Raw genomic sequence first — 26481 nt, 5'->3', positions numbered from 1 at the left:
ATATATACACAAGTGTTCATTTTTGATTATTAAATACTTTTATGAAAAATTTGTACTGATCTGCTAGCCATTCTGTCTCTTTGTGACTTTACTGTTTCTTCAAATGAATTTCCTTTCTGAAGCAGATGATGCAAGTGCACACAATTGTGCCACGTTACTGTCATTTGTCAAAATATTTTTTCCAGTTCGGGTATATTTTACGTGTACTTGAACACCTAATGTGGACACAATGTTGTGACAGATGACAAGAGACACGGGCACAAATGCGTCTGTGTGCATTATTTGTAACAAAACAATAAATCACTTGAAAAAACTATAAAATTACAATTAAATTAAAACTGCCATTGCATTCATGTAGCAGATTCCTGGAGACAAGTACTTACCAAAAATTCTGTCCCCCAAAATGTTTTAGTTTTCTCAGGGACAGGCTATAGTCGGAGCCACGAACAATGGTGGTCAAATTCGGGTTTGTTCTGCGCACCTACATCACTCATTCTCTGACAGCCAGTGGAGGTTCAGTACTGTTCTGAGTTCTCTGCTTTGAACATCATAGCCAGTGAGAGCATTAAACATGATTGCTGTGAGTTATTTGATGAATTTTTATTTCATTTTTTTGCAAGTTGTCATAGCTGATGCTGGGAGTAAGTGGCAAATTCTACACAAGTGAACGAGGAACACACTTTGCACGATACACGTTTTCTTCGAGCAAAATTCACGTGTACGATGTATTGCAATTCTCACTAGGAACTGGCAATGCTGCAGTCACCATTCTCGCCTTGACCTGCACGATCCACCATCATCTGTGAATCGGCAAATAATAGTAGTGAAAGCTACTTTTAAATATATCTGTTGGTAAAACTAGATTTTTGCCTCATAGACATCCATTCTGTCTCCTTGTAATTTTGTCAGGTATGATTCAAATGTTCAAAGACTGGGTTTTGGGCAACATTGCTTTAGTGCAGACACGTTGTAAACTCCATCATCCAAAACTAAACCAGACCCAAGTACAATTGGAGGTGACTCACAGTTGAATTAGTACTTAGATTACAAATACTGGACTGCTGCTACAGCTATTTTACTTGGTTCAGTTCATAAGATGATAGTTGTGAACAGCACACTCACACTGTGGAAAATGAGTATAGAAGGAAGTGTAACACTAAAGAAAAAGCTGATGACATGTAATCAAAACTAACTGAGCCAGGTGAGCAAGAGGCTACGTGGAAGCAATGACTGTAGTTGAAGCAAACAAACCAGCATAGCCATGAAGCATATCACAATGGAAAAGTTGGTGGGCCTCACACAGATATAGTGTGGCAAGCATATCCTAAGAAGGTACTTTTCTGTAAACAAAAAAACAGTAGTTCCAAGGAATTGAGCATAGCAAAAGGCATTTTTATGCACAATACAAGCAGGAATTACCATAAGGAACAGTCAAATGAAAATGAGACAGATGGAAAAATGAAAGTACTCTGTTTATTATTTCAAAAGTATTTGTCATAACCATTAATACACTTATCCTGGTGTGAGACAAGATGGGCAATTTAGTCACGGAAAAATGTGGCTGCTTACGGTACGAGCATCTTATCCGAGGCGCACCTCTTTGTTCGAAGCAAATTGACGGTCACAAATGTCTTTCTTCAGGGGTCCAAAAATATGAGTATCGCATTGGGAGATTTGGGATTGTTGCCTACACATTGCCGAGGTTGTTTTGATTATGCTGTATGAATTTCACTGGAAGTTGTTACACTTCCCTCCGTATAGTACCGATCTCTTCCCATGTGATTTCCATATTTTTGGAGCTCTGGGTACAAACGTGGTTCTGCAGGCTACTGCAAACCTTTTTCCATGAAGGCATTACCAGACTTTTCTCATTGTGGGCTAAATGTGTTAACAGTTGTGGCCATCACTTCTGAAATAATCAACAGTTTACTCACTCTTCTTCAATCTGTCTCATTTTCATTTGACTGCCTCATAAATTAAAGAGCTCTGGTGGAAAAGGTGGCAGAGTTTTTTTCTCACTTGCAAAATAGTAAAAATTGTAATTTCTGTGATGAGCAACTTGGATTTTTTAACTGTGTGTGTATAACCCTCAGCATACCTGTGATATTGTTTACTCTCTGGACACCATGTATTGTTATCAGTGAATGACTGAAGGGAGGGGGGGGGGAGTATTTATCCATTCTGTCAACTTGAAGAGTTTTTTTGCTCGAGAGGGTGATTGGTTACATAAATCAAACAAGCATCATCTGTAGTCTTGCTAAATGAATTTTGCAAAGCTAAGACAGAAAACTCTCCATCTGAAAATTAGACTAAGGCATGAATTTAGAATAAACAAACAGGGAGGATAGGTGACTGCATATGCACGCACGCACACGCACGCACGCACGCGCGCGCGCGCGCGCGCGCGCACACACACACACACACACACACACACACACACACACACACACACACAACCCATGCCAAAAGTGTCTGTATAAGTTTGGCTGCCCAGCACTGGGAAAATACAGTTAAGTTGAAAGTTAGAGAAATTTTCTGTGCCATCATGCTTCTGTATGTGATCACATAAATAAGATACAGTTGAGCAATAACCTGTATTCTGCTTTGTTTTCTCTTGGAACTTACAGTAGTAATGATATAATTCTGTAACTGATTATAATCAGTTGTGATTTTTACCTTCCTGACATGCTTATTTGTCCATTATCTAGACTTGATAGCATATAAATCATCACAACTGTAGTAGTTCTGCATAAACTTTTTAAAAAGTGTGAAAATACTGTACTATTTGTTAAAACTTCGTTGTGCAATTTCACATACTGTTTATGGCTTAACCTGTTAATATGCCATCACCTCATCATGTGGCTGCTGAGAATTATATGTTGTCTAATGGATGAACAGATATTTGGCGGCAAAAGAATAGATAAAAGATGCTGTCTCTCCTAGAATCAGCTCCATGAGAGGGAACTTAGCAGTGAAAATTAACTACTGGAGACAAAATATCATTTGTGAATTCCCAAGGGGAAGGAACACTTGGTATTAATAAGACTTAAGGAGGCAATATTTGACCTTACTCAGCAGTAGGAAACGCCAAAGGTAATCTAAAAGGAAGTGTCTCCGATACCTTCAAGCTCACAGCCCATAACTATGGTTGTCCTAAACGTAAACAGGAAATAGCAAAGAAGCAATTCCATATAGAAAAATTTCTTTGTTTAAACTGAAGATTTAATCGTCTGGGATCATTTTCTGCTGAAACGTTTGAGTTCAGCTACTTATGCTATTAGGGTCATTGCAAATTTTGGCGATATACATCTCAGTAAATTAGCTTCCTATGCCTACCTTCATTCTCTGGTTTCGTTTGGCATCATATTCTGGGGTAACTCGTCATTGAGTAAAAGAATGTTCATTGCACAAAAGGGTGTAATCAGAATAATTGCTGGAGCTCGTCCAAGATCATCCTGCAGACACTTATTTAAAGAGCTAGGGAGCTTCACTATAGCCTCACAATACATACATTCACTTATGAAATTTGTTATTAACAATCCGAACGAATTCAAAAGTAATAGCAGTGTACATGGCCACAACACTAGGAGAAAGGATGATCTTCACTACTCAAGGTTAAATCTAACTTGGGCTCAGAAGGGGGAAAATTATGCTGCCACAAAAGTCTTTGATTACTTACCTAATAGCATCAAAAGTCTGACAGATAGCCATATAACATTGAAAAGGAAATTAAAAGTATTTCTGAATGGCAACTCCTTCTACTCATTAGATGAATTTTTAGATACAGTAAGTGGGTAATTTCGACACCCCCCCCGGCCAAAAAAAAAAAATAAAGTGTCATGTAATATTTTGTGTAATGCAATATCTTGTATAGACACCTTTTATTAACCTGAGACGTTCCACATCATTACGAAGTGTCGTATTCATGATCTATGGAACAAGTACTAATCTAATTTTGATTAATTTGCAGCCACCGTATTTTTTGAAACTATCAGGTGATGGCTGTAGAGCTGAAACTGGTAAATAAATGAAAATTTGTCTAAGGCACTGAGTTCTTGAGTATACGCAGGTACCAAGGTGAGCGGCCTCATCCCAAGGTCCAAGTGACCTCAATGTCAAACAGAAAAAGCTTTATAGTCTTCTTCCTACAAAGGAATCGACAAAGGTCAAACGGTGGGCCTGTAATTGCGTATCTTCCCAGTAAGATGCCAGCAATAGCTTCGTCCGGGCTGTACAACAGCACCTCTGCGGCAGGAACGCGAACTACTAGGAACGAGCAGGTGTGCCGCCTGGCGGATGGCGCGGTAACCAGGCGCGGCAGTCTGCTGTCAGAGGCGGTCCTGCCGGGACGTCCGCAGTTGGAGGACAGTGGCTGGCGGGCAGTTGAGGTGAGGACGGGCAGCCGAGGTCCGTGCGGGCGCGTTCGTGCGAGCCGCCGACTGCCAACCGGGTCGTCTCAACGGTACCTGGCGGCTGCGGGTGCAACGCGGACAGCTGCCGGCGTTTCTGCGGGGCCGACTTTCAACCCCGCCGGATTATTTTCTCTCCCGACTATTTTTGTCTGGTGAATCATCAAGCTGCTATATCCCCAGTACGCGAGCGGAACGTATTTCTCCTTCGATTCGTGCTGTGTTCTTTGTAATGTTACGTCGCAGCTGTCAAAAGTATCGTCGAAATACTTCTGAGCTACTTTTAAAATTTGTGTGCGACTACTGAACTTGTGAACTATAAATATTTGAAGAGGAGTGATTCACACCGCAGTGGAAGCCATCTCACTACATTTCCATATTCGTAAAAAAAAAAAGTTATCCTCAAGAGAAGTGCAAAGTGGATATATCTCGTTGTATTACGTTGCGAATTCATCAAATCTGTGCAACGCGTGACTCCACTGCGTCACAATAACAACTAAATCTGCGAAGTCGGTGATATCCCCAAACTGCTATTTCCGACGGGTAGCAATTCTTTTCCACGAGTTTCGCTTATGTTCCCTCGACGTTGCCACAATAAAATAGTCGACGCATCCCGATAATTCTACGAAATACTATTGAGTAACGATACTAATTTCTCTTTCATTAATTCACTTTAAACTTTCGAATAAAGTTACATAACAACGGTGTAAATAGTTCTTCGGCAAAGCGTGACAAGGGTGATATCCCCTCGCTTACTGTAATCAACTTGTTGCTTAGCACTAATTAAAGAGTTGAAAGATAACAGAAGTAACTGAGAGCAGCTTCCGTAGATGTGACATATAGCCACAAAGATGCACGGTGAAAGCAAAAATAGATGATAGCTCTAATATTTTGGTATTAACACTTGAAATAGGAGTATCACGTGTGGAAGTGTTAAGAGCTCATCTTTACGATGTACTGCGTTTCAAATTATCTGTAGAACGAAACCAGGAAAAAATAAAATAAATTATCAAGTAACCTCGTCTGTCCTACCACATGTTTCAAGCTGTTGTGGGCCTTGTTTATTCTGAATGTGCTAAGACCAGGAGTTCAGCTCTCGCTTCCTACCGCGTAGATAGTATACAAGTTGCGAGTGCTGTACGCTGTGTTGCCTCTTTATGTCGCATTCCTTCTGGAGTGAACATCGTTGAAATTCCCTATCAAAAAATTATGTCCAAACAGTCGTAAATGTTATGAGAGTTGGAGTGTTCCAAAAGGCGGCGAGCGAATTAGAAGTACAACTGGACCCGAGTGTTTGTGGTTCCATCTGGAAGTTAGCGCAGCAAGTACGCCGATCCCGTCGTTCACCGAAGCTCTGTCGAACGTGGTCGCATTTCGTGGTGTATTCTGCAGACGGGCGAATCTTCTCTTACTACGGCCATCCGTGAAGCTCGAATGTCCAGGCTGTAACAAGTCGACGAGAGACAGCGATTTTCGACGAGTAGTTTTCGGGACATCGAAAGTATACAGAGTGAGGTGCATTAAAAATTGTTTACAAAGAGCGAGATTTTGTGTCGTGTGTAACATACTCTCAGCACATAAGGAGTGTAGCAGCGATATCTGTCGACCACAACCGATACACTTACCGTACGCTATACCCCTACTGTTATGACGTGTTAAATGTTGAGCGAGGTTCTCTTCTGCTCTAACGTGTTAATCGGTGCAGTATATCGAATCGTTACTGTCATTTGCTGTAACCGTTTGTGAACTGTTCAATAAAATTCTCTTCTACAGTAAATTCTTCGTGGGAGTTAACAACACATAACTGTGGTACTGGTCGAAGTTCACCGCGGCGACTAGAACACGGGACACAGTTGGCGTCTACAAAAGAATAAATCGTGGGAAATTTTGAATCGCTGTAGCGCAGTCGGCCTCGTTCTCGATCGGTGTATTTATTTAGTGTAGTGTGCTGTGACTCGGAAACTGTGGCAAGGAATAGTAGCGAGTGTCGTGTGTCACCGTAGCGGCGGTGCTCGGCTGTGATGGAGGGGCCGCGCGCGTAGTGGCAGCGCGAGATGGGCTTCTCGTCGGCGGCCGTGGGCGGCCGTGTGTCGGCGCAGCACGAGGCGCTGGCGGCGCGCCAGGAGGCCGAGCTGCGGCTGGTGGACGCGATGCGCCGCTGCCTCGCCGCCAAGGTGCGCGCAGACCGCGACTACGCCACCGCGCTGCAGGCCGCCGCCGCCGCGCACGCCGCCAAGGCCGACGACCTGCCCGCCGACAGCCTCGTCGCCAAGGTACGTCGCGCCGCGCCGCAGTCTCTGGGGGGCGGACGAAAATGGGATTAGTAACGAGGAAATACGGAAGCGTCCGATCCCGCCCGTCTGCTATGACCCACGACGTCACAAATATGGCGGAAACGACCATAAACCACGATTCCAATATGGGGCATATAAAGTCGGTACGTACACATTACGAGGACGAAAATACATCGGAAAACAAACACACACACACACATTCCCAAAAAAGCATAATGACACTTACGGGACGAGCGCGTGAAATAGGGGGTTTTTGGGTGTGAACAAACTAAATATAAACGAATTTAGACACCCACCCCCATACAAAACCACGCAAAACGACGAAAAAAACCGACATCACAAAACACCCCAAATACCACTAAACACAGTATCATCTGGAATCGGACACTTCCCTCAACAGCAGCTCCAGACCCCATAAATTGGGATCGAACACTTCCCTTGACCTGTATAGCTCAACAGCAGCTCCAGATCCCATAAATTGGGATCGAACACTTCCCTTGACCTATATAGCTCAGCAGCAGCGTCCGACCCCATAAATTAGGACCTAACACTTCCCTTGACCTATATAGCTCAAAAACATCTCCCGATACCAACATTCACACACATTGGAATCGAACACTTCCCTTGACATGGTATCCTTACGACATCTCCACATACAGCCGTCCCTGGTCCGAGAAGCCGGAACTTTAAGCAAGCCTCACTTCTTCACGACATACTGAACACTTCACGACTTCATCCAAAAATCCGAATAGTTGAAGGAATTTTATTAGAGACAACGCACTGTCCCCCATCATAGCCGACAACCGAAAACTGTCGACCCTGCCAGTCATAGCCATACCTACCAAAGACATAAAAAAAGCAACTTACCAAAATTCACACACGACGCCTCACTCGCAAACTAAACCAAAAACATCACCTAACACACCACCATGGAGCACCACCGATCGCATCAAAACGACACCTACAAACACGCCACTCTGAAAAACTAAATTCCGCGCCGTCGTGACGTCACACACAACAACCTTACGTCACGGGTCAAAGCCGTCGGGTGGGATCGGACGCTTCGCCAGCAAGGAGGGAAGGAGCAGAATATGTAGAGAAGCACCGTAAGTAACTTCCGCACAAACTTCACAAACAAAACGCTGTTCTTAGCCTAAAACAACCAAAAGTGTACAAACGTATGTATCCAATTTGCAGTATAACCGTGGAAGATGCTTTATAAATAAACGCGTAATGTGTCTGGTATAATTCTTTTTAACTAAACTGCAGTCAGCTCAAGGCGGGTTGTTGAAGCGAGCGACCGATTGCTGGCGATATTTCTCTTGTGTAATGCCCTTATGAATTGGCCTTTATCCGCTCGTATTATGTTGTTTACTAACCCCTCCCGCACACCACGAGTCCATTCATCCATTCATTTCGCCCCCTCACCACTGGCGTTATCGCTGCAATCTGTCGCTGATATGTAGTGCCCCTATGAATCGGCTGAGTATCGTGTTTAAGGGTGTTGCCGCGTGTGACGTCATGACGGCGCGGAGTTTGGTTTGCGAGTGTGGCGTGTTTGTAGATGTGTCGACTAAAAAAACCGACATCACAAAACTCCCCAAATACCACTAAACACAATATCATCTGGAATTGGACACTTCCCTTGACCTATATAGCTCAACAGCAGCTCCCGATCCCATAAATTATGATCAAACACTTCCCTTGGCCTATGGGACAATGAACAGGCCGATCGGGCTGCCAAGGAGGCCTGCAGAGAGCAGGATGTGGTCCAGTGTCCTATCCCCTTGCAGTCAGTCATCGCTGCACTCCACAGGAAGTGCATGGAGTTGTGGGAGGACGAATGGCTGGCGGTGACGGCCAATAAACTGCGGTCGGTAAAGTCAACCACTCGGCCGTGGCGTTCCTCCTGCCGGTTGCTCAGGAAGAGGTGGCCCTCACACGTCTTCGGATCGGACGCTGTCCTCTCACACATAGCTTTTTATTACGGCGGGAGAATCCTCCGTTTTGTGATGCCTGTGGTGTGCACATCTCTGTCCTGCACATTTTAACAGACTGCATTTTATACCGTGATCCAAGGGCAGAAGCACAAGTTGATGGGGATCTGCCTTGTGTTTTAGCTAACGATGAGACGTGTGTGTCTAGGGTTTTTAAGTTTTGTGACGTGTCTGGACTCTGGCCTAAACTTTTAAGCTGGAGGTTTTAGTGTATTACAGAGTGGCTGACTCCTCCCGCTAACATTTTCTTCCTGTGTTGTCCATGTTTTACTGCTGACACCCTGCTTCATCCCACGCTTCGGTGTGGGTGAGCACATGTTTTTCAACGATTGTTCCCCGTGTTTTATGTTCCGTTTTATATTACTGTTCTGAGTTTTTTCTTGACACCCGTCTCACTATGTTACTGAACGGGCTCTGAAGACCTAGCTGTCGTGCGCCCAAAAACCCCTCTACTACTACTCTACTACTACTATATAGCTCAAAAACATCTCCCGATACCAATATCAACATACACAGCCACACATTGGGATCGAACACTTCCCTTGAGTTGCGCACTGTTAATTTTATCCGTCATATCCAGTCCTGAACAAAAACAACAACCTATCAATTTTACTAAAATTACCACACGATGTACAGCGAACAACACTAAATTAACCTTCACACAAAATCGTTAACTCACTGAAACAAAGACGACACTCGAACAATTCTGGATAACGAGCAAAAGCAAACTGAGCCCATTACACCACACAAACGAAAACCCTGAACATACCACCGGAGAGCACAACAAACCACAACACGACGACATCTACAAACACGCCACACTCGCATACCAAACTCCGCGCCGTCATGACGTCACACGCGACAACACCCTTACGTCACGGATCAAAGCCGACGTGTGGTATCTGACGCTTCTGTCGACCCGTAAACAACACGATACCCAGCCGATTCATAAGGGCACTACATATCAGCGACAGATTGCAGCGATAACGCCAGTGGTGAGGGGGCGAAATGAATGGACTCATGGTGTGCGGGGGAGGGGGGGGGGATGGGGTTAGTAAACAACACAGTACGAGCGGATAAAGGCCATTTCATAAGGGCATTATACAAGAGAAATATCGCCAGCAATCGGTCGCTCGCTTCGACAACCCGTCTTGAGCTGACTGCAGTTTAATTAAAAAGAATTATACCAGACACGTTTCGCGTTTATTTATAAAGCATCTTCCACGGTTATACTGTAAATTGGATACAGACGTTTGTACGCTTTTGGTTGTTGTAGGTTAAGAACAGCGTTTTGTTTGTAAAGTTTGTGCGGAAGTTACTTACGGTATTTCTCCACATATTCTGCTCCTTCCCTCCTTGCTGGCGAAGCGTCCGATCCCACCCGTCGGCTTTGACCCATGACGTAAGGTTGTTGTGGTGTGTGACGTCACGACGGCGCGTAATTTAGTTTGCCAGAGTGGCGTGTTTGTAGGTGTTGTTTTGATGCGATCGGTGGTGCTCTCTGGTGGTGTGGTGTGTTAGGTGATGTTTTTGGTTTAGTTTGCGAGTGTGGCGTAGTGTGTGAATTTTGGTAAATTGCTTTTTTTATGTCTTTGGTAGGTATGGCTATGACTGGCAGGGTCGAAAGTTTTCGGTTGTCGGCTATAATGGGGGACAGTGCGTTGTCTCTAATAAAATTTCTTCAACTATTCGGATTTTTGGATGAAGTCGTGTAGTGTTCAGTATGTCGTGAAGAAGTGAGGCTTGCTTAAAGTTCCGGCTTCTCGGACCAGGGACGGCTGTATGTGGAGATGTCGTAAGGATAACATGTCAAGGGAAGTGTTACATCCCAATGTGTGGCTGTGAATGTTGGTATCGGGAGATGTTTTTGAGCTATATTGGTCAAGGGAAGTGTTAGGTCCTAATTTATGGGGTCGGGAGCTGCTGTTGAGCTATACAAGTCAAGGGAAGTGTTCGATCCCAATTTATGAGATCCGGAGCTGCTGTTGAGCTATATAGGTCAAGGGAAGTGTCCGATTCCACATGTTATTGTGTTTAGTGGTATTTGGGGTTATGTGCTGTCGGTTTTTTTCGTCGTTTTGCGTGGTTTTGTATGGGGGTGGGTGTCTAAATTTGTTTATATTTAGTTTGTCCCCACCCAAAAACCCCCTATTTCCCGCGCTTGTCCCGTTAGTGTCATAATGCTTTTTTCGGAACGTGTGTGTGTTTGTTTTTCGATGTATTTTCGTCCTCATAATGTGTACGTAACGACTTTATATGCGCCATATTGGAATCGTGGTTTATGGTCGTTTCCGCCATATTTGTGACGTTATGGGTCAAAGCAGACGGGCGGGATCGGACGCTTCCGTATTTCCGCGGTTGGCATCCAAAGACTTCGATTCACATTTGCACTTGGCAGTTTTTTTGCCATTCTGCAGTATTTTTTGTGCCGCATTATTTACACCGTCCAAGTCCATCCCACCACCACCAAGAAGAAAAGAAAAAAAAATGTCAATCCATCTCCAATCCTTTTACGTCTCTATCTACAAACAAGACAATTTCACACACAGACACACACACACACACACAAACACACACACTAGTTTCACAAGTTGGCAACACTCAAACAAACGAACAGACACAAACACTGTTGCAGTGCAGAAAGAGAAACAGTTTTAAGAATGCAGCGCAAGAAATACTAGAGAATGGCAAAAACTGCCAAGTGCAAATGTGAATCGAAGTCTTTAGACGCCAAGCGTCGCGACCAAGGAGGGAAGGAAGGAGGAGCATATGTAAAGAAATACCGTAGGGAACTGCACACCTACTTTATAAACAAAACGCCGTTTTTAACCTAAAACAACCAAAACTGTACAAACGTATGTATCCAATTTGCAGAATAACAACAGAAGATGCTTTATAAATAATAGCGAAACGCGTCTGGTGTAATTCTTTTTTAATTAAATTGCAGTCAGCTCGAGACGGATATTTTAACAGCTGCTGCGGAAGATGGCCACGCAAACAAACGTATTAATTTCAGTCAGTATTACGAGTGTCACTGTGTCGAGAAGTTCAGCTGCAGTCGATTTACAAACCCCTCAACAATATTTTCAGAACATAAAATAAAAGTAAATGAGAATTACAATCTGTTTCTACATATAAAGTGTGTGTGTGTGTGTGTGTGTGTGGTGTGTACTTACAGACAACTTTCTTCCGTGACTACCCAGTCGTGATTGTGGTGGTAGATAGCACTTGATCTGACGCTGTTAGTAAGCAAGTTTGGTCGCGGTGCATGGCAGTGGGTGACTGTGCTGAAATATGAGCAATGAATACTCTTAGGCAAAGCTGTAGACTCTGTGTCTTACGAACTTTACCGCACATGTGAAAATGCTTTTATTGTTTCATTCGTCCAACACGTTACGATGCTCGTACGGTTCCGTCATTCAGAGTCAAATAACAACGTGTAATATGAAATACATAGTTTTTAGTCTCTCTGCCCGTTTTCGTCAGTCACAGTTTACCGACCGTCAACAGAGATACAAACAAAAAAATTCACATAGACTCAAAGATAAAAATACTCGTTAAATAATCGAACGGTACACTACAGTGATTTCGGATAAAAATTTCGCTTATTGTTCGGCATTATAATCTTTTTCTTAATTTAGCGCTTTTTCGTCAATTACTTTGCTTATTTTCACTACAATGATTTCGGATAAAAATTCGGCTTATTTTTCGTTATTATAATCCTTTTCATAATGTAGCGCTTTTTCATGATCCACTTCGCTTATTCATCTTTTACATATTGATCAGGTCCTCTTCCTTTCCACTTTTCAGCCAGTTTACTGCGCAATCAAAATTTGTCAACACTATGTAATGACATAAAACTATGTATGCACACGCAACTGCCCAGTAACACCTTTGGAGCGGGAACAATGATTGGCAAACAAAAGAGGAGGATTCGTTTTATACTAGAAATGCCCTTATCTTGATCTGGGTTGCCCTATTACCTTAAGGCGACTACAGTTCCCATTTAAATTAGCTAACAGCATAATCATCAACAGAGCTCTGACGTTAATTTAATTGGATCTTTTTCTCTCACAGACAACTGTATGTGGCATGCTTACGAGTTGGATCTCCTACACATTTCTTCCTTTACAGTGAACAAGGGAACTGCAAATATAGTCTATAAGCAAGTATTGGGAAAACATGATATTATACTTGTGTATATGCACTAAAACGAAAAATGCCTAATGACATAAAGTAACTTCCACTCCTTCACAATTTCATTTAAATACTATTATGTTAAGACAATATTACTAAACTAGCATTGTCCTCTTGGCGACACTCGCGGTTAAATATATCTGCATAAAGTAATGATAATGCCAGTATGGATGGAACAGGGTGGGGATTGTATAAGCGACTGTATTCACGAATACGGCAAAACTGGCAAGTCACAGAGAATATAGCTTTTGTAAGAGAACAGTGTGTTCCACATAGCGCATTATATTGAGAAATCCTCCAGCCACAGTCACCCACTTCCACCTACACAATATGAATGAGACACGTTCAAGACTCGGTGTCTCGTTGCATCGTCTGTGAAACAATAAAAACATTTTCACATATACAGTAAAGTTCGAACGTCATACATTATTTGGCTTTAGTATTTATTGCTCCATATTTCGCAGATTTTTGCCCACGACGTTCACCCACTATCACGCACCGCATCCAAACAACCTTACTAATACGATAACTGCACCATTCGTAATATGCATTAAGAGATATAAGTCTGCATGCATCTCATATCTAGAATGTTACTCATGCCTTCTCCCATGCCATATATTCTGACAGATTCCTCAGCTAGTTTATTACGATTATTCTGAAATACTTTTCGTGGGAAATGTAGAGTACTTTAAGAATATAACACATTTTTCACTGATTCCAAATGGATTGTGTATATCTTTCAAGTGTGCTAACACAATTAGTTCTACGTTTGTCCCCAGTTCCTTTCATATTCGTTAGTCTTATAGTATAATTGCACGCATTTGCACAATTCACTCAAAGTGCCGATAGAAATGTTTTCAATAGCAGTACTATTGGTTACCGTAACTCTTGTTATAATTTGTACGAAGCGGACTGAATTATACAAAATAACAAGGGACTTGAGTAAAACTGAATAGATTTGCTATGAACATTTGAATTCAAATGCCCCTTAACATTGTAGTAAATACATATGCCATTCTGTTTAGAAGTTAAAAACTTTAATAATACGTATAATTATTTTATGAATAACTCAAAATCGTAAGATGGAGCCCATTGTATGGCAGTTATTCCTATGAAATTCCCATCAATTCCACTCCTTTTGCACAAGCTTCAAATTGCTAAATTACTTCAGAATCTGAGGGTTTATTTTGTATTGCTTCTTAATATTAATTGCATCTCCGGTTTCCGATTTCACTTCTCTGATAGTTCGTGGTGTCTGGATGACTCTAATTTCTAAAGTAAATTTCTTACTCAATGTGGGCACAGCGAAACGAAACGAAATGACTCCGCCACGCTTGATAAATAGAGAAACTAGTCGCATCCTACTGTCTCACACAGCTGTTAAGCAGACAGCCATATTGCGTGAACGGGTCGCATGCGATCCATCGGATTGCCTGGAATCTTCATGCGACCAGCGGTCAGCGATTGATCGCTGCGATTTGTCCAGACACGTGTGCGATCCCTGAAGCGATCCGTCGCTCGTGTGTGGGACGTCAACGGAATGGCAGGCGACACCTACATCTGTACTCTGCAAACACCGTGAAGTGCATGGCACAGGGTACATCCCACTCTATCAGTTATTTGGGTTTTTTTTCCATTTCATTCATGTACGGAGCGCGGGAAGAATGATGTTTGAATACCTTTGTGCGTGCATTAATTACTCTGATCATGTCCTAACGATCTCGATGTGAGCAATATGTAGGGGATTGTAACATACTTCTAGGGTCATCTTTTAAAGCCGGTTCCTGAAACTTTTGTTTGTGTCTGTCTTCAGAATCTGCCAGTTCATTTTCGTCGATATCTCTGTGACTCTCCCACGGGTCGTTCGTGCTGCCTTCCCTGTACACGTTCAATATCCACTGTTAGTCCTATTTGGTACGGGTCCCACAATTAAGCAATATTCTAGAACCGGTCGCACGAGTGATTAGTAAGCGATCTCCTTTGTAGACTGATTGCACTTCCCCTGTATCCTACCAATAAAGCGGTATTTGTTTGAGTTGGCCGGTTCCGACTATGACTCAATGATATACGTTTTCTCGTTTTGTTAAATGCACAATTTTACATTTCTGAACATTTAAAGCAAATTGCCAATCTTCGCACCACTTTGAAATCTTGTTGAGATCTGACTGTACATTTATGTACTTCTTTCACACTGTACTTCATTATAGATAACTCCATTATATGTAAAAAAAGGCTGGAAGGTCACTAATGTACAAAATGAGCAGCAAGGATTCCAACATCCTTCTCTGAGGCGCACCTGAAGTTACTTCTACCCTCCCTTCGAGGTAACACGCTGCATCCTTACCTAAAAGTCCTCAACCAAGTCAAAAATTTCACCTGATACCCCATATGATGATACTTTTAACGATAAGCTTAAGTGCTATACTGAGACAAATACTTTTTGGACATCAAGAAATACGCCATCTACCTGACTGCCTTGATCCACAGCTTTCAGTATGTCGTGTGAGAAAAGTCAGAGTTGGGTTGCATATGATCGATTTTTCGGAATCCATGCCGGTTGGCACTGAGGAGGTCATTCTGATCACGATACCTCATCATATTTGAGCTCAGAAAATGTTCTAAGATTCTACAACAAATCGATGTCAACGATATTGGACGGTAGTTTTGTAGATCACTTCTACTACCCTTCCTGTAGAGGGGTGTGTGCGTGACCTCTGCTTTTTTTCCAAGAACTGGACACAGTTTTATAGTTAGAAGAGGTGCTAACTCAGCCGAAAATTCAGTACAAAATATGACAGGGATTCCATCGGGGCCTGGAGCGTTGTTCAATTTTAACGATTTGAGGTGTTTGTCAACACAAATTACACTAATACTATTTCATTTATCTTTTTGGTGGTACGAGGATTAAATTGGGCCAATTGTTATGTGTTCTGAGTTTACCTTTGTAAAGGGACATTTGAAAACTGAGTTAAGCTTTTGCTTTCCTATCCTCAATTTCAGTTCCTGTCTCATCCACTAAGGACTGGACACTAACTTTGGTGCCACTAACAACCTTTACATACGAGCAGAATTTGACGATATTCTGCTACGGTAGTCATTGAAGACATCATACGTTGCTCTGCTCTCTTGTAAGCCAAACGCGTTTCGTTTAGCAGCTCTCCCTCTATAGCCCTACGCTTTGTTTTACACCTATTATGCAGTAATATCTGTTTCTTTAAACGTTTCTTTACAGTGAGTGTACACTAAGGAGGCACCCTCTCATTCTACTGAGTACATACCTATCCAGTGCATGGCCAACATTCTTTTAAACTTGGGCCATAGTTTCTCTACATGCTCTTCCCCCGTGCTGAAAGTTTCAAGTTCCTCAATGAGACAGGACGCTACTGCTTACTGAACACATATATCTTTCTGCTTGTTATAGTTGTCCTTTGTAATATGGTAATGATTATTGCCACAACCGTGGCATCGTCAATGCACCAGTTTCAATGTGGATATCCTCAAAGAAGTCAAGTCTGTTTCTAGATCCAACAGATTCCCATCGTGAGTGGGGTTCCTAACTACGTTTTCAAGGTACTTTTCAGACATGGCGTTTACTAATGTTTCACAGGATGTCGTATCACGCTCACCATTAGCAAAACTGTGATTTTACCAATCATTTGTTCGTAAATTCAAGTCACCGCCGACGATTACAGTGTAGCTGGGGAGCTTATATAGAAGTGAACTGAGGTTTTCTCTAGATTCTTCTGTTACATCAGGAGATGAGTCTGGTGGGCGATAGAAGGATCCATTATTTTATGCCCACACCTGACACATGCAGTTTCAGTTTCTATCTCGGTCACCATCAAATGGTGCAGTGTCCACGCTTCGCCCAGTGCCGAATGGTGAAAGTGATATTATGAGATACCATCCTTGATACAAAAAGTCTGAATACGTGGTGGTTTTCCTAAAGTCGGGTTCACAAGCGCAGCTAATGTGACGCTACAGCTGGTGGTATTCTTTAGTGGTACCGTGAACTACGATTCACACAGAAGCTCAGAAATTCTATATACACTGGGGAAGTGCCAAAGAAACTGGTACATAGGTACACAGAGATGTGTAAATAGGCACGATACGGCGCTGCGATTAGACAACAAGTGTCTGCCGCAGTTGTTAAGGCGGGTTACTGCTGCTGCAATGGAAGGTTTGATACTTACGTGAGTTTGAACGTGGTGTTATGGTCGGCGCACGAGCGATGGGACACAGCATCTTCGAGGTAGCGATGAGGTGGGGATTTTCCCCGCACGACCAGTTCACGAGTGTACCGTGAATATCAGGAACATGAAATCTCCGACATCGCTGCTGTCGGAAGAAAGATCCTGCTAGAACGGTACCAACGACGACCGAAGAGAATCGTTCGACTTTACAGAAGTGCAACCCTTCCGCAAATTGCTGCAAATTTCAATGCTTGGCCATCGACAAGTGTCAGCGTGCGAACCATTCAACGATACATCATCGATATGGGCTTTCGGGGCCGAAGACCCACTCGTGTACTCTTGATTGCACGACACAAAGCTTTACGCCTCGACTGGGCCCGTTAACACCAATATTGGACTGGTCATGACTGGAAACATGCTAACTCGTCGAACGATTCACGTTTCAAACTGTATCGAGCGGTGTACGAGTATGGAGACAATTTCATGAATCCGTGTCAGCAGGTGACTGTTCAAGCTGGAAGAGGCTCTGTAATGGCGTGGGGCGTGAGCAGTTAGAGTGATACTGGGACCCCTGATTCGTCTACATATGACTCTGGCAGGTGACACGTACGTAAGCATCCTGTCTGATCACCTGCATCCATTTGTGTCCATTGTACATTCCGACGGACTTGGGCAATTCCAGCAGGACAATGCGACACCCCACACGTCCAGCATTGGTACAGAGTGTCTACAGAAACACTCTTCTGAGTTTAAACACTTCCGCTGGCCACCAAACTCCCCAGGCATGAAGATTATTAAACATATCTGGGATGCCTTGCAACGTGCTGTTAAGAAGAGCTCTCCACCCCCTTTACGGACAGCCCTGCAGAACTCATGGTATCAACTGTCTCCAGCACTACTTCAGACATTATTGGAGCCCATGCCACGTCGTGTTGCCGTACTTCTGCCAGCTCTACACGATATTAGGAAGGTGTACCAGTTTCTTTGGCTGAGTTTTCAGTACGGCGCCAACCGAAATCATGTGAATGGTTATTGATGTTGCGGTGCAGATACGCGATTAGAGCGGTGACTAGCGTTACATACAAGGAAGACGAAATCCAAATCTTCGCCGGCCGGAGTGGCCGTACGGTTCTAGGCTGTAGTCTGGAGCCGAACGACTGCTACGGTCGCAGGTTCGAATCCTGCCTCGGCCATGGATGTGTGTGATGTCCTTAGGTCAGTTAGGTTTAATTAGTTCTAAGTTCTACGCGACTGATGACCTCAGAAGTTAAGTCGCATAGTGCTCAGAGCCATTTGAACCATTTGAGCCAAACTTTCAGGAAACATTCCTCACACACAAAGAAAGAAAATATGTTATGTGGACATGTATCCGGAAACGCTTACTTTCCATGTTAAAGCTCATTTTATTACTTATCTTCAAATCACATTAATCACGGAATGGAAACACACAGCAACAGAACGTACCAGCGTGACTTCAAACACTTTGTTACAGGAAATGTTCAAAATGTCCTCCGTTACCGTGCATACGTGCATCCACCCTCCGTCGCATGGAATCCCTGATGCGCTGAGGCAGCCCTGGAGAATGGCGTATTGTATCACAGCCGTCCGCAATACGAGTACGAAGAGTCTCTACATTTGGTACCGGGGTTGCGTAGACAAGAGCTTTCAAATGCCCCCATGAATGAAAGTCAAGAGGGTTGATGTCAGGAGAGCGTGGAGGCCACCGAATTGGTCCGCCTCTACTAATCCATCGGTCACCGATCTGTTGTTGAGAAGCGTACGAACACTTCGACTGAAATGTGCAGGAGCTCCATCTTACACGAACCACATGTTGTGTCGTACTTGTAAAGGCACGTGTTCTAGCAGCACAGGTAGACTATCCCGTATCAAATCGTGATAACGTGCTCCATCGAGCGTAGGTGGAAGAACATGGGGCCCAATCGAGACATCACCAACAATGCCTGCCCAAAAGTTCACAGAAAATCCGTGTCGATGTCGTGATTGCACAATTGCGTGCGGATTCTCGTCAGCCCACACATCTTGATTGTGAAAATTTACAATTTGATTACGTTGGAAAGAGAACATTTGCACTGAAATGAGGATTGACACATTGTCGGATGAACGATTCGCAGAAGTGTACCCGTGTAGGCCAATCAGCTGCTGATAGTGCCTGCACACGCTGTACACGGTACGGAAACAACTGGTTCTCCCGTAGCACTCTCCATACAGTGACGTGGTCAACGTTACCTTGTACAGCAGCAACTTCTCTCACGCTGACATTAGGGTTATCGTCAACTGCACGAAGAATTGCCTCGTCCATTGCAGGTGTCCTCGTCGTTCTAGGTCTTCCGCAGTCGCGAGTCATAGGCTGGAATGTTCCGTGCTCCCTAAGACGCCGATCAATTGCTTCGAACGTCTTCCTGTCGGGACACCTTCGTTCTGGAAATCTGTCTCGATACAAACGTACCGCGCCACGGCTATTTCCCCGTGCTAATCCATACATCAAATGGGCATCTGCCAACTCCGCATTTGTAAACATTGCTCTGACTGCAAAACCACGTTCGTGATGAACACTAACCTGTTGATGCTAGTACTGTAGAGCAATGAGTCGCATGCCAACACAAGCACCGAAGTCAACATTACCTTCCTTCAATTGGGTCAACTGGCGGTGAATCGAGGAAGTACAGTACATACTGACGAAACTAAAATGAGCTCTAATATGGAAATTAAGCGTTTCCGGACACATGTCCACATAACATATTTTCTTTATTTGTGTGTGAGGAATGTTTCCTGAAAGTTTGGCCGTAACTTTTTGTAACACCCTGTTTATCAGGACACTATTAATGCTGCATCCGAACATTACGGGTTTGTTTTCCCTCCCCATCTGCATCAACTCACATTTTTCTACATGTAAAGGTAGCTGCCATTCATCACACCAACTAGAAATTTTATCTATGTCATCTTGCATCCTCCCCTACAGCCATTCAACTTCGACATCTTTAACAACTGCAGATTGCTGCCCATCCTGTCCCACAAAACCTACATTATCAAAGATCTTTTATCTTCATGTGAGTGCACCTCCCTTATAACGCATTTCACACCACGTGCTCATACGACCTTTTTTGCTCCTTAGCGTCTCTCAGATCGTTCCCTGCAATTTCTCCCTATTTAGCAAAAATCGCCCTGTACAGTGTCAGAATTAAGGAATGTGATGAAGTTTATTAATGGCCAAAGCAAACTTCATAAGGGATGTTCTAGATAAAGTATTTATGTTAAACCGCTGGGGAAGTGGAAAAAAAAAACAGTATATTCCAAACATTTGACCGAGCGAGGTGGCGCAGTGGTTAGCACACTGGACTCGCATTCGGGAGGACGACGGTTCAATCCCGCGTCCGGCCATCCTGATTTAGGTTTTCCGTGATTTCCCTAAATCGCTCCAGGCAAATGCCGGGATGGTTCTTCTGAAAGGGCACGGCCGACTTCCTTCCCTAATCCGATGAGACCGATGACCTCGCTGTTTGGTCTCTTCCCCCAAAAACCAACCAACCAACCAACCAAACATTTCAAAACACCGCCGTTCATTTGCCATCGAAGGTATTGCCCTGTTTTCCTTCTGACCACCAACTAACGTCAGAAACAACTGTCCCTTTTTACTTCTACATAACTGACTTTTTTACTGCCAATAAAACTTATTAATGAAAATTGCTTCATAAATTTAATGCTCTTATTCATACAGTGTGTAAGCTTCTCTCCGTCCAGATATCGTTAAACCTAAATCATCTTTCGATTACAGATATTTAGCCTCTCATGTGAAAGAACACGCAATAGAAAGAAGTACCAAAGTCATTATGGAACTTTTGCGTTTTGTCACGAAAACAAAACAAAATAATTAAGCACAAATTAAGAAATCGCAAAACCAGGAAATGCACTACTGTAACATGATTGACAGCGGTGGAAATTGTTCTTAATGCCCGACATCAGCAGTCGACGACACCAATGTTAACGTCAAAACCCAAGAAAGCTAAAATAACTTTCTTCCCGTGAATCCTACACAGTGATATCCCGTTCTGTATTTTCCCTTCCGTTGACGGCCGGTGTGAATGCCATCAATTGAAATACACTCCTGGAAATGGAAAAAAGAACACATTGACACCGGTGTGTCAGACCCACCATACTTGCTCCGGACACTGCGAGAGGGCTGTACAAGCAATGATCACACGCACGGCACAGCGGACACACCAGGAACCGCGGTGTTGGCCGTCGAATGGCGCTAGCTGCGCAGCATTTGTGCACCGCCGCCGTCAGTGTCAGCCAGTTTGCCGTGGCATACGGAGCTCCATCGCAGTCTTTAACACTGGTAGCATGCCGCGACAGCGTGGACGTGAACCGTATGTGCAGTTGACGGACTTTGAGCGAGGGCGTATAGTGGGCATGCGGGAGGCCGGGTGGACGTACCGCCGAAGTGCTCGACACGTGGGGCGTGAGGTCTCCACAGTACATCGATGTTGTCGCCAGTGGTCGGCGGAAGGTGCACGTGCCCGTCGACCTGGGACCGGACCGCAGCGACGCACGGATGCACGCCAAGACCGTAGGATCCTACGCAGTGCCGTAGGGGACCGCACCGCCACTTCCCAGCAAATTAGGGACACTGTTGCTCCTGGGGTATCGGCGAGGACCATTCGCAACCGTCTCCATGAAGTTGGGCTACGGTCCCGCACACCGTTAGGCCGTCTTCCGCTCACGCCCCAACATCGTGCAGCCCGCCTCCAGTGGTGTCGCGACATGCGTGAATGGAGGGACGAATGGAGACGTGTCGTCTTCAGCGATGAGAGTCGCTTCTGCCTTGGTGCTAATGATGGTCGTATGCGTGTTTGGCGCCGTGCAGGTGAGCGCCACAATCAGGACTGCATACGACCGAGGCACACAGGGCCAACACCCGGCATCATGGTGTGGGGAGCGATCTCCTACACTGGCCGTACACCACTGGTGATCGTCGAGGGGACACTGAATAGTGCACGGTACATCCAAACCGTCATCGAACCCATCGTTCTACCATTCCTAGACCGGCAAGGGAACTTGCTGTTCCAACAGGACAATGCACGTCCGCGTGTATCCCGTGCCACCCAACGTGCTCTAGAAGGTGTAAGTCAACTACCCTGGCCAGCAAGATCTCCGGATCTGTCCCCCATTGAGCATGTTTGGGATTGGATGAAGCGTCGTCTCACGCGGTCTGCACGTCCGGCACGAACGCTGGTCCAACTGAGGCGCCAGGTGGAAATGGCATGGCAAGCCGTTCCACAGGACTACATCCAGCATCTCTACGATCGTCTCCATGGGAGAATAGCAGCCTGCATTGCTGCGAAAGGTGGATATACACTGTACTAGTGCCGACATTGTGCATGCTCTGTTGCCTGTGTCTATGTGCCTGTGGTTCTGTCAGTGTGATCATGTGATGTATCTGACCGCAGGAATGTGTCAATAAAGTTTCCCCTTCCTGGGACAATGAATTCACGGTGTTCTTATTTCAATTTCCAGGAGTGTATATTGTAGACGGATTTGACGTTCGGTTCCATCGAGCGTTAATCGATCTTAAATCGGTGACGTCACCGTGTCACAGATACCAGAAACGAGGAATTAGTGATATCACTATAACACGAGAAACATGACACCAGAACTTTAAATGTAAACAGTTCTAGGTTAGGCTCTACCGTCACTGTTCATGTCGGTTGAAACAACGAGTTAACTGTTATCAGTCACAATTTATTTTATTCCCATTATGAATTTTGTAGGATTCTGAGAATTAATACGACACAAAATGTTTACAACCTTGAGGTAGTAACCTGTGGTAGTGTCTCGTGGCTCACGGGCTCCTTATTGTGCTGTGTTGCTTCACATGGAATATGATACACACTTCGTAAACATTTCGCTTCCGTGTTTATAAAGCCCATGTGGTGATGTACAGGCAACGGAGTCTGTGACGACTGGAGCCAACTGCACCTATTACCCCAAAGTCGTGAACACAACACATGCATGTCGTATTAATTCAAATAATGCCACGTGATTATGGACATGTAAACACCTGAAACGCGTAGTGGTAATAAAACAGTGAGTGGTCACCATAAACTTGTTGTTACAATCGATAAAACCAGAACTGAGGCCAATAAATTAGCGGGACCGCTACGATCGCAGGTTCGAATTCTGCCTCGGGCATGGATGTGTGTGATGTCCTTAGGTTAGTTAGGTTTAAGTAGTTCTAAGTTCTAGGGGACTGATGACTTCAGACGTTAAGTCCCATAGTGCTCAGAGCCATTTGAACCATAGTTTCCCGGCTTGATAGAGCGCAAGTCGCCCGTATCAAACTGTTCGTCCCAATTTGCTGCCTCAAATTGGCCTACAAAAACTACGTAAGCTACAGCGCAAGCGCATCGAGCGAGTTTTTCAACATTCTCGCACTCTCTTCGCACAAAGTCCTAGAGAAAAAAAATTGAATAGGACCTTCTTTTGTAATTCAATATCGTTTAATTTTGTACTGCGACACGTTTCCGCTGGAGGGTGCGTTTTTCGAGTTATTCATGAAAAATGCACAAAAGTGATATTAAATGTGTTCTATGTTGGAAACCACTCGGAATAGGGCATACGTCTATATGAAGTATTTTGTTCAGAATCACTAATACTATCACCCCTCAAAGCATGTACCTTTCCTCCTGACTCACCCTATATATTTTACCTGCTCGGCTTTCCTACCGGTGATCTGCTGCAACGAGTTAGAAGCGTTAATGTGTAATCTTGCTTACCTATTATTCCAGTTAGTCGATTTTTTCCACTCTGGTAGTCTGAATCTACAGGTTCCGCTACACACACACACACACACGCACACACACACACTTCCGAGGTTGTTTAGGGATATTTCTTGGCTATTGTGGACCCGAGGTTCCAGCGGCTCCTTACGGAGTAATAAAGTAGGCCTAATTATGACTTATCCGGTTTGTTACCCCAGTTATCTATGTTTCTGTGAAAATACCGTTTCAATAGCGAAGAAGCTGGAATCGTGCAATCACCAAAATGTACAACACAAAGCACGAGGTAAATCCGTATCTTACGTTGTGAATAAAGAAGAATGTTCGGGATAATGTGGATGTCTTAAGGAAGTTACAAGGGTGGCACGAAGTGAACGGAGTTGAGGAGAAATAATAAATAACGATATAGCGCGCCGATAAGCCGTTGACATTGGCGTGGCTCCACGAGTCTAAAGGTTCATTTAAGCAGATGCTGACAGCTTGACGCGCATGCGCAGTGCTGAAATCGCGTAGCAGCGCCTCTTCCCGCTTCTGCCTGCTTGGGAGTGTAGCTCTTTGGTGTGCGAGCAAACAGCCAGAATCTACCCGGACATACGTTTTATTTGTGACGCTTTTTTCACTCGTTTCGAAGCTAGTGCAATTCCCGCGTTCAGCTATTTCAAGTTTACACTTCATTGATAACAGTAAGGTAAGCACATCAGATTTTTATCAACCACTGTGCGCGGGAATCTAACCAGAAAAGAAAACATTACACCTAAACAAATCCCAGCGAGCTTCCACGCCAACCTAGTAAAATTATATGTATAAAGGGTGTTACAAAACGGTACGGCCAAACTTTCAGGAAAAATTCCTCACACACAAAGAAAGAAAATATGTTATGTGGACATGTGTCCGGAAACGCTTACTTTCCATGTTAGAGCTCATTTTATTACTTCCAATCACATTAATCATGGAATCGAAACACACAGCAACAGAACGTACCAGCGTGACTTCAAACACTTTGTTACAGGAAATGTTCAAAATGTCCTCCGTTAGCGAGGATACATGCATCCACCCTCCGTCGCACGGAATCCCTGATGCGCTGATGCAGCCCTGGAGAATGGCGTATTGTATCACAGCCGTCCACAATACGAGCACGAAGAGTCTCTACATTTGGTACCGGGGTTGCGCAGACAAGAGCTTTCAAATGTCCCCATAAATGAAAGTCGAGAGGGTTGAGGTCAGGAGAGCGTGGAGGCCACGGAATTGGTCCGCCTCTACCAATCCGTCGGTCACCGAATCTGTTGTTGAGAAGCTTGGACTGAAATGCGCAGGAGCTCCATCGTGCACGAACCACATGTTGTGTCGTACTTGTAAAGGCACATGTTCTAGCAGCACAGGTAGAGTATCCCGTATGAAATAGTGATAACGTGCTCCATTGAGCGCAGGTGGAAGAACATGGGGCCCAATCAAGACATCACCAACAATGCCTGCCCAAAAGTTCACAGAAAATCTGTGTCGATGACGTGATTGCAGAATTGCGTGCGAATTCTCGGCAGCCCACGCATGTTGATTGTGAAAATTTACAATTTGATCCCGTCGGAATGAAGCCTCATCCGTAAAGAGAACATTTTCACTGAAATAGGGATTGACACATTGTCGGATGAACGATTCGCAGAAGTGTACCCGTGGAGGCCAATCAGCTGCTGATAGTGCCTGCACACGCTGTACACGGTACGGAAACAGCTGGTTCTCCCGTAGCACTCTCCATACAGTGACGTGGTCAACGTTACCTTGTACAGCAGCAATTTCTCTGACGCTGACATTAGGGTTATCGTCAACTGCACGAAGAATTGCCTCGTCCATTGCAGGTGTGATCGTCGTTCTAGGTCTACCCCAGTCGCGAGTCATACGCTGGAATGTTCCGTGCTCCTTAGACGCCGATCAATTGATACGAACGTGTTCCTGTCGGGACACGTTCGTTCAGGAAATCTGTCTCGATTCAAACGTACCGCGCCACGGCTATTTCCCCGTGCTAATCCATACATCAAATGGGCATCTGCCAGCTGCGCATTTGTAAACATTGCACTGACTGTAAAACCACGTTCGTGATGAACACTAACCTGTTGATGCTACGTACTGATGTGCTTGATGCTAGTACTGTAGAGCAATGAGTCGCATGGCAACACAAGCACCGAAGTCAACATTACCTTCCTTCAATTGGGCCAACTGGCGGTGAATCGAGGAAGTGTAGAACATTCTGACGAAACTAAAATGAGCTCTAACATGGAAATTAAGCGTTCCCGGACACATGTTCACATAACATATTTTCTTTATTTCCTGAAAGTTTGGCCGTACCTTTTTGTAACACCCTGTATAGTGACAAAAAGCTCTGCACTCTTGGAAGACTCCCGTGATGGGTTCTAGCTGAAACGGCGCAGATCGAATGCACTCGGTCGCCTCTGGCAGCTTTCCCTCGCTGCCGGCACGACCACAGAACAACTAAGTTTAGCACGCCGTTTGCTTTTGTATACGAGAGCGGACGTGACACGCGGAGCTAACGACACACCAAACAAGCCTACACGACAATGGCATTGTGTGCTGGGCTTCAGTGG

The 26481-nt window shown here is 44.4% G+C and overlaps 1 protein-coding gene across 1 annotated transcript in view; it reads left to right on the top strand.

The window, feature by feature from the left end:
* The first annotated feature begins 4323 nt into the window (after positions 1-4323).
* The window catches only part of LOC126215008 (tyrosine-protein kinase Fer), a 680444-nt gene continuing 658286 nt past the window's right edge, over positions 4324-26481 (top strand). The window contains exon 1 of the mRNA XM_049941633.1: positions 4324-6682. Within this exon, the coding sequence (XP_049797590.1) occupies positions 6464-6682 (219 nt within the window). The 5' untranslated portion in view covers positions 4324-6463. The remainder of the gene's footprint in view (positions 6683-26481) is intronic.

Source organism: Schistocerca nitens, chromosome 12 (assembly GCF_023898315.1).
Source record: "Schistocerca nitens isolate TAMUIC-IGC-003100 chromosome 12, iqSchNite1.1, whole genome shotgun sequence".
Taxonomy (NCBI): domain Eukaryota; kingdom Metazoa; phylum Arthropoda; class Insecta; order Orthoptera; family Acrididae; genus Schistocerca; species Schistocerca nitens.
The sequence above is the reverse complement of the archived record's forward strand: the minus strand, read 5'-3'. Positions and strand labels throughout refer to the sequence as shown.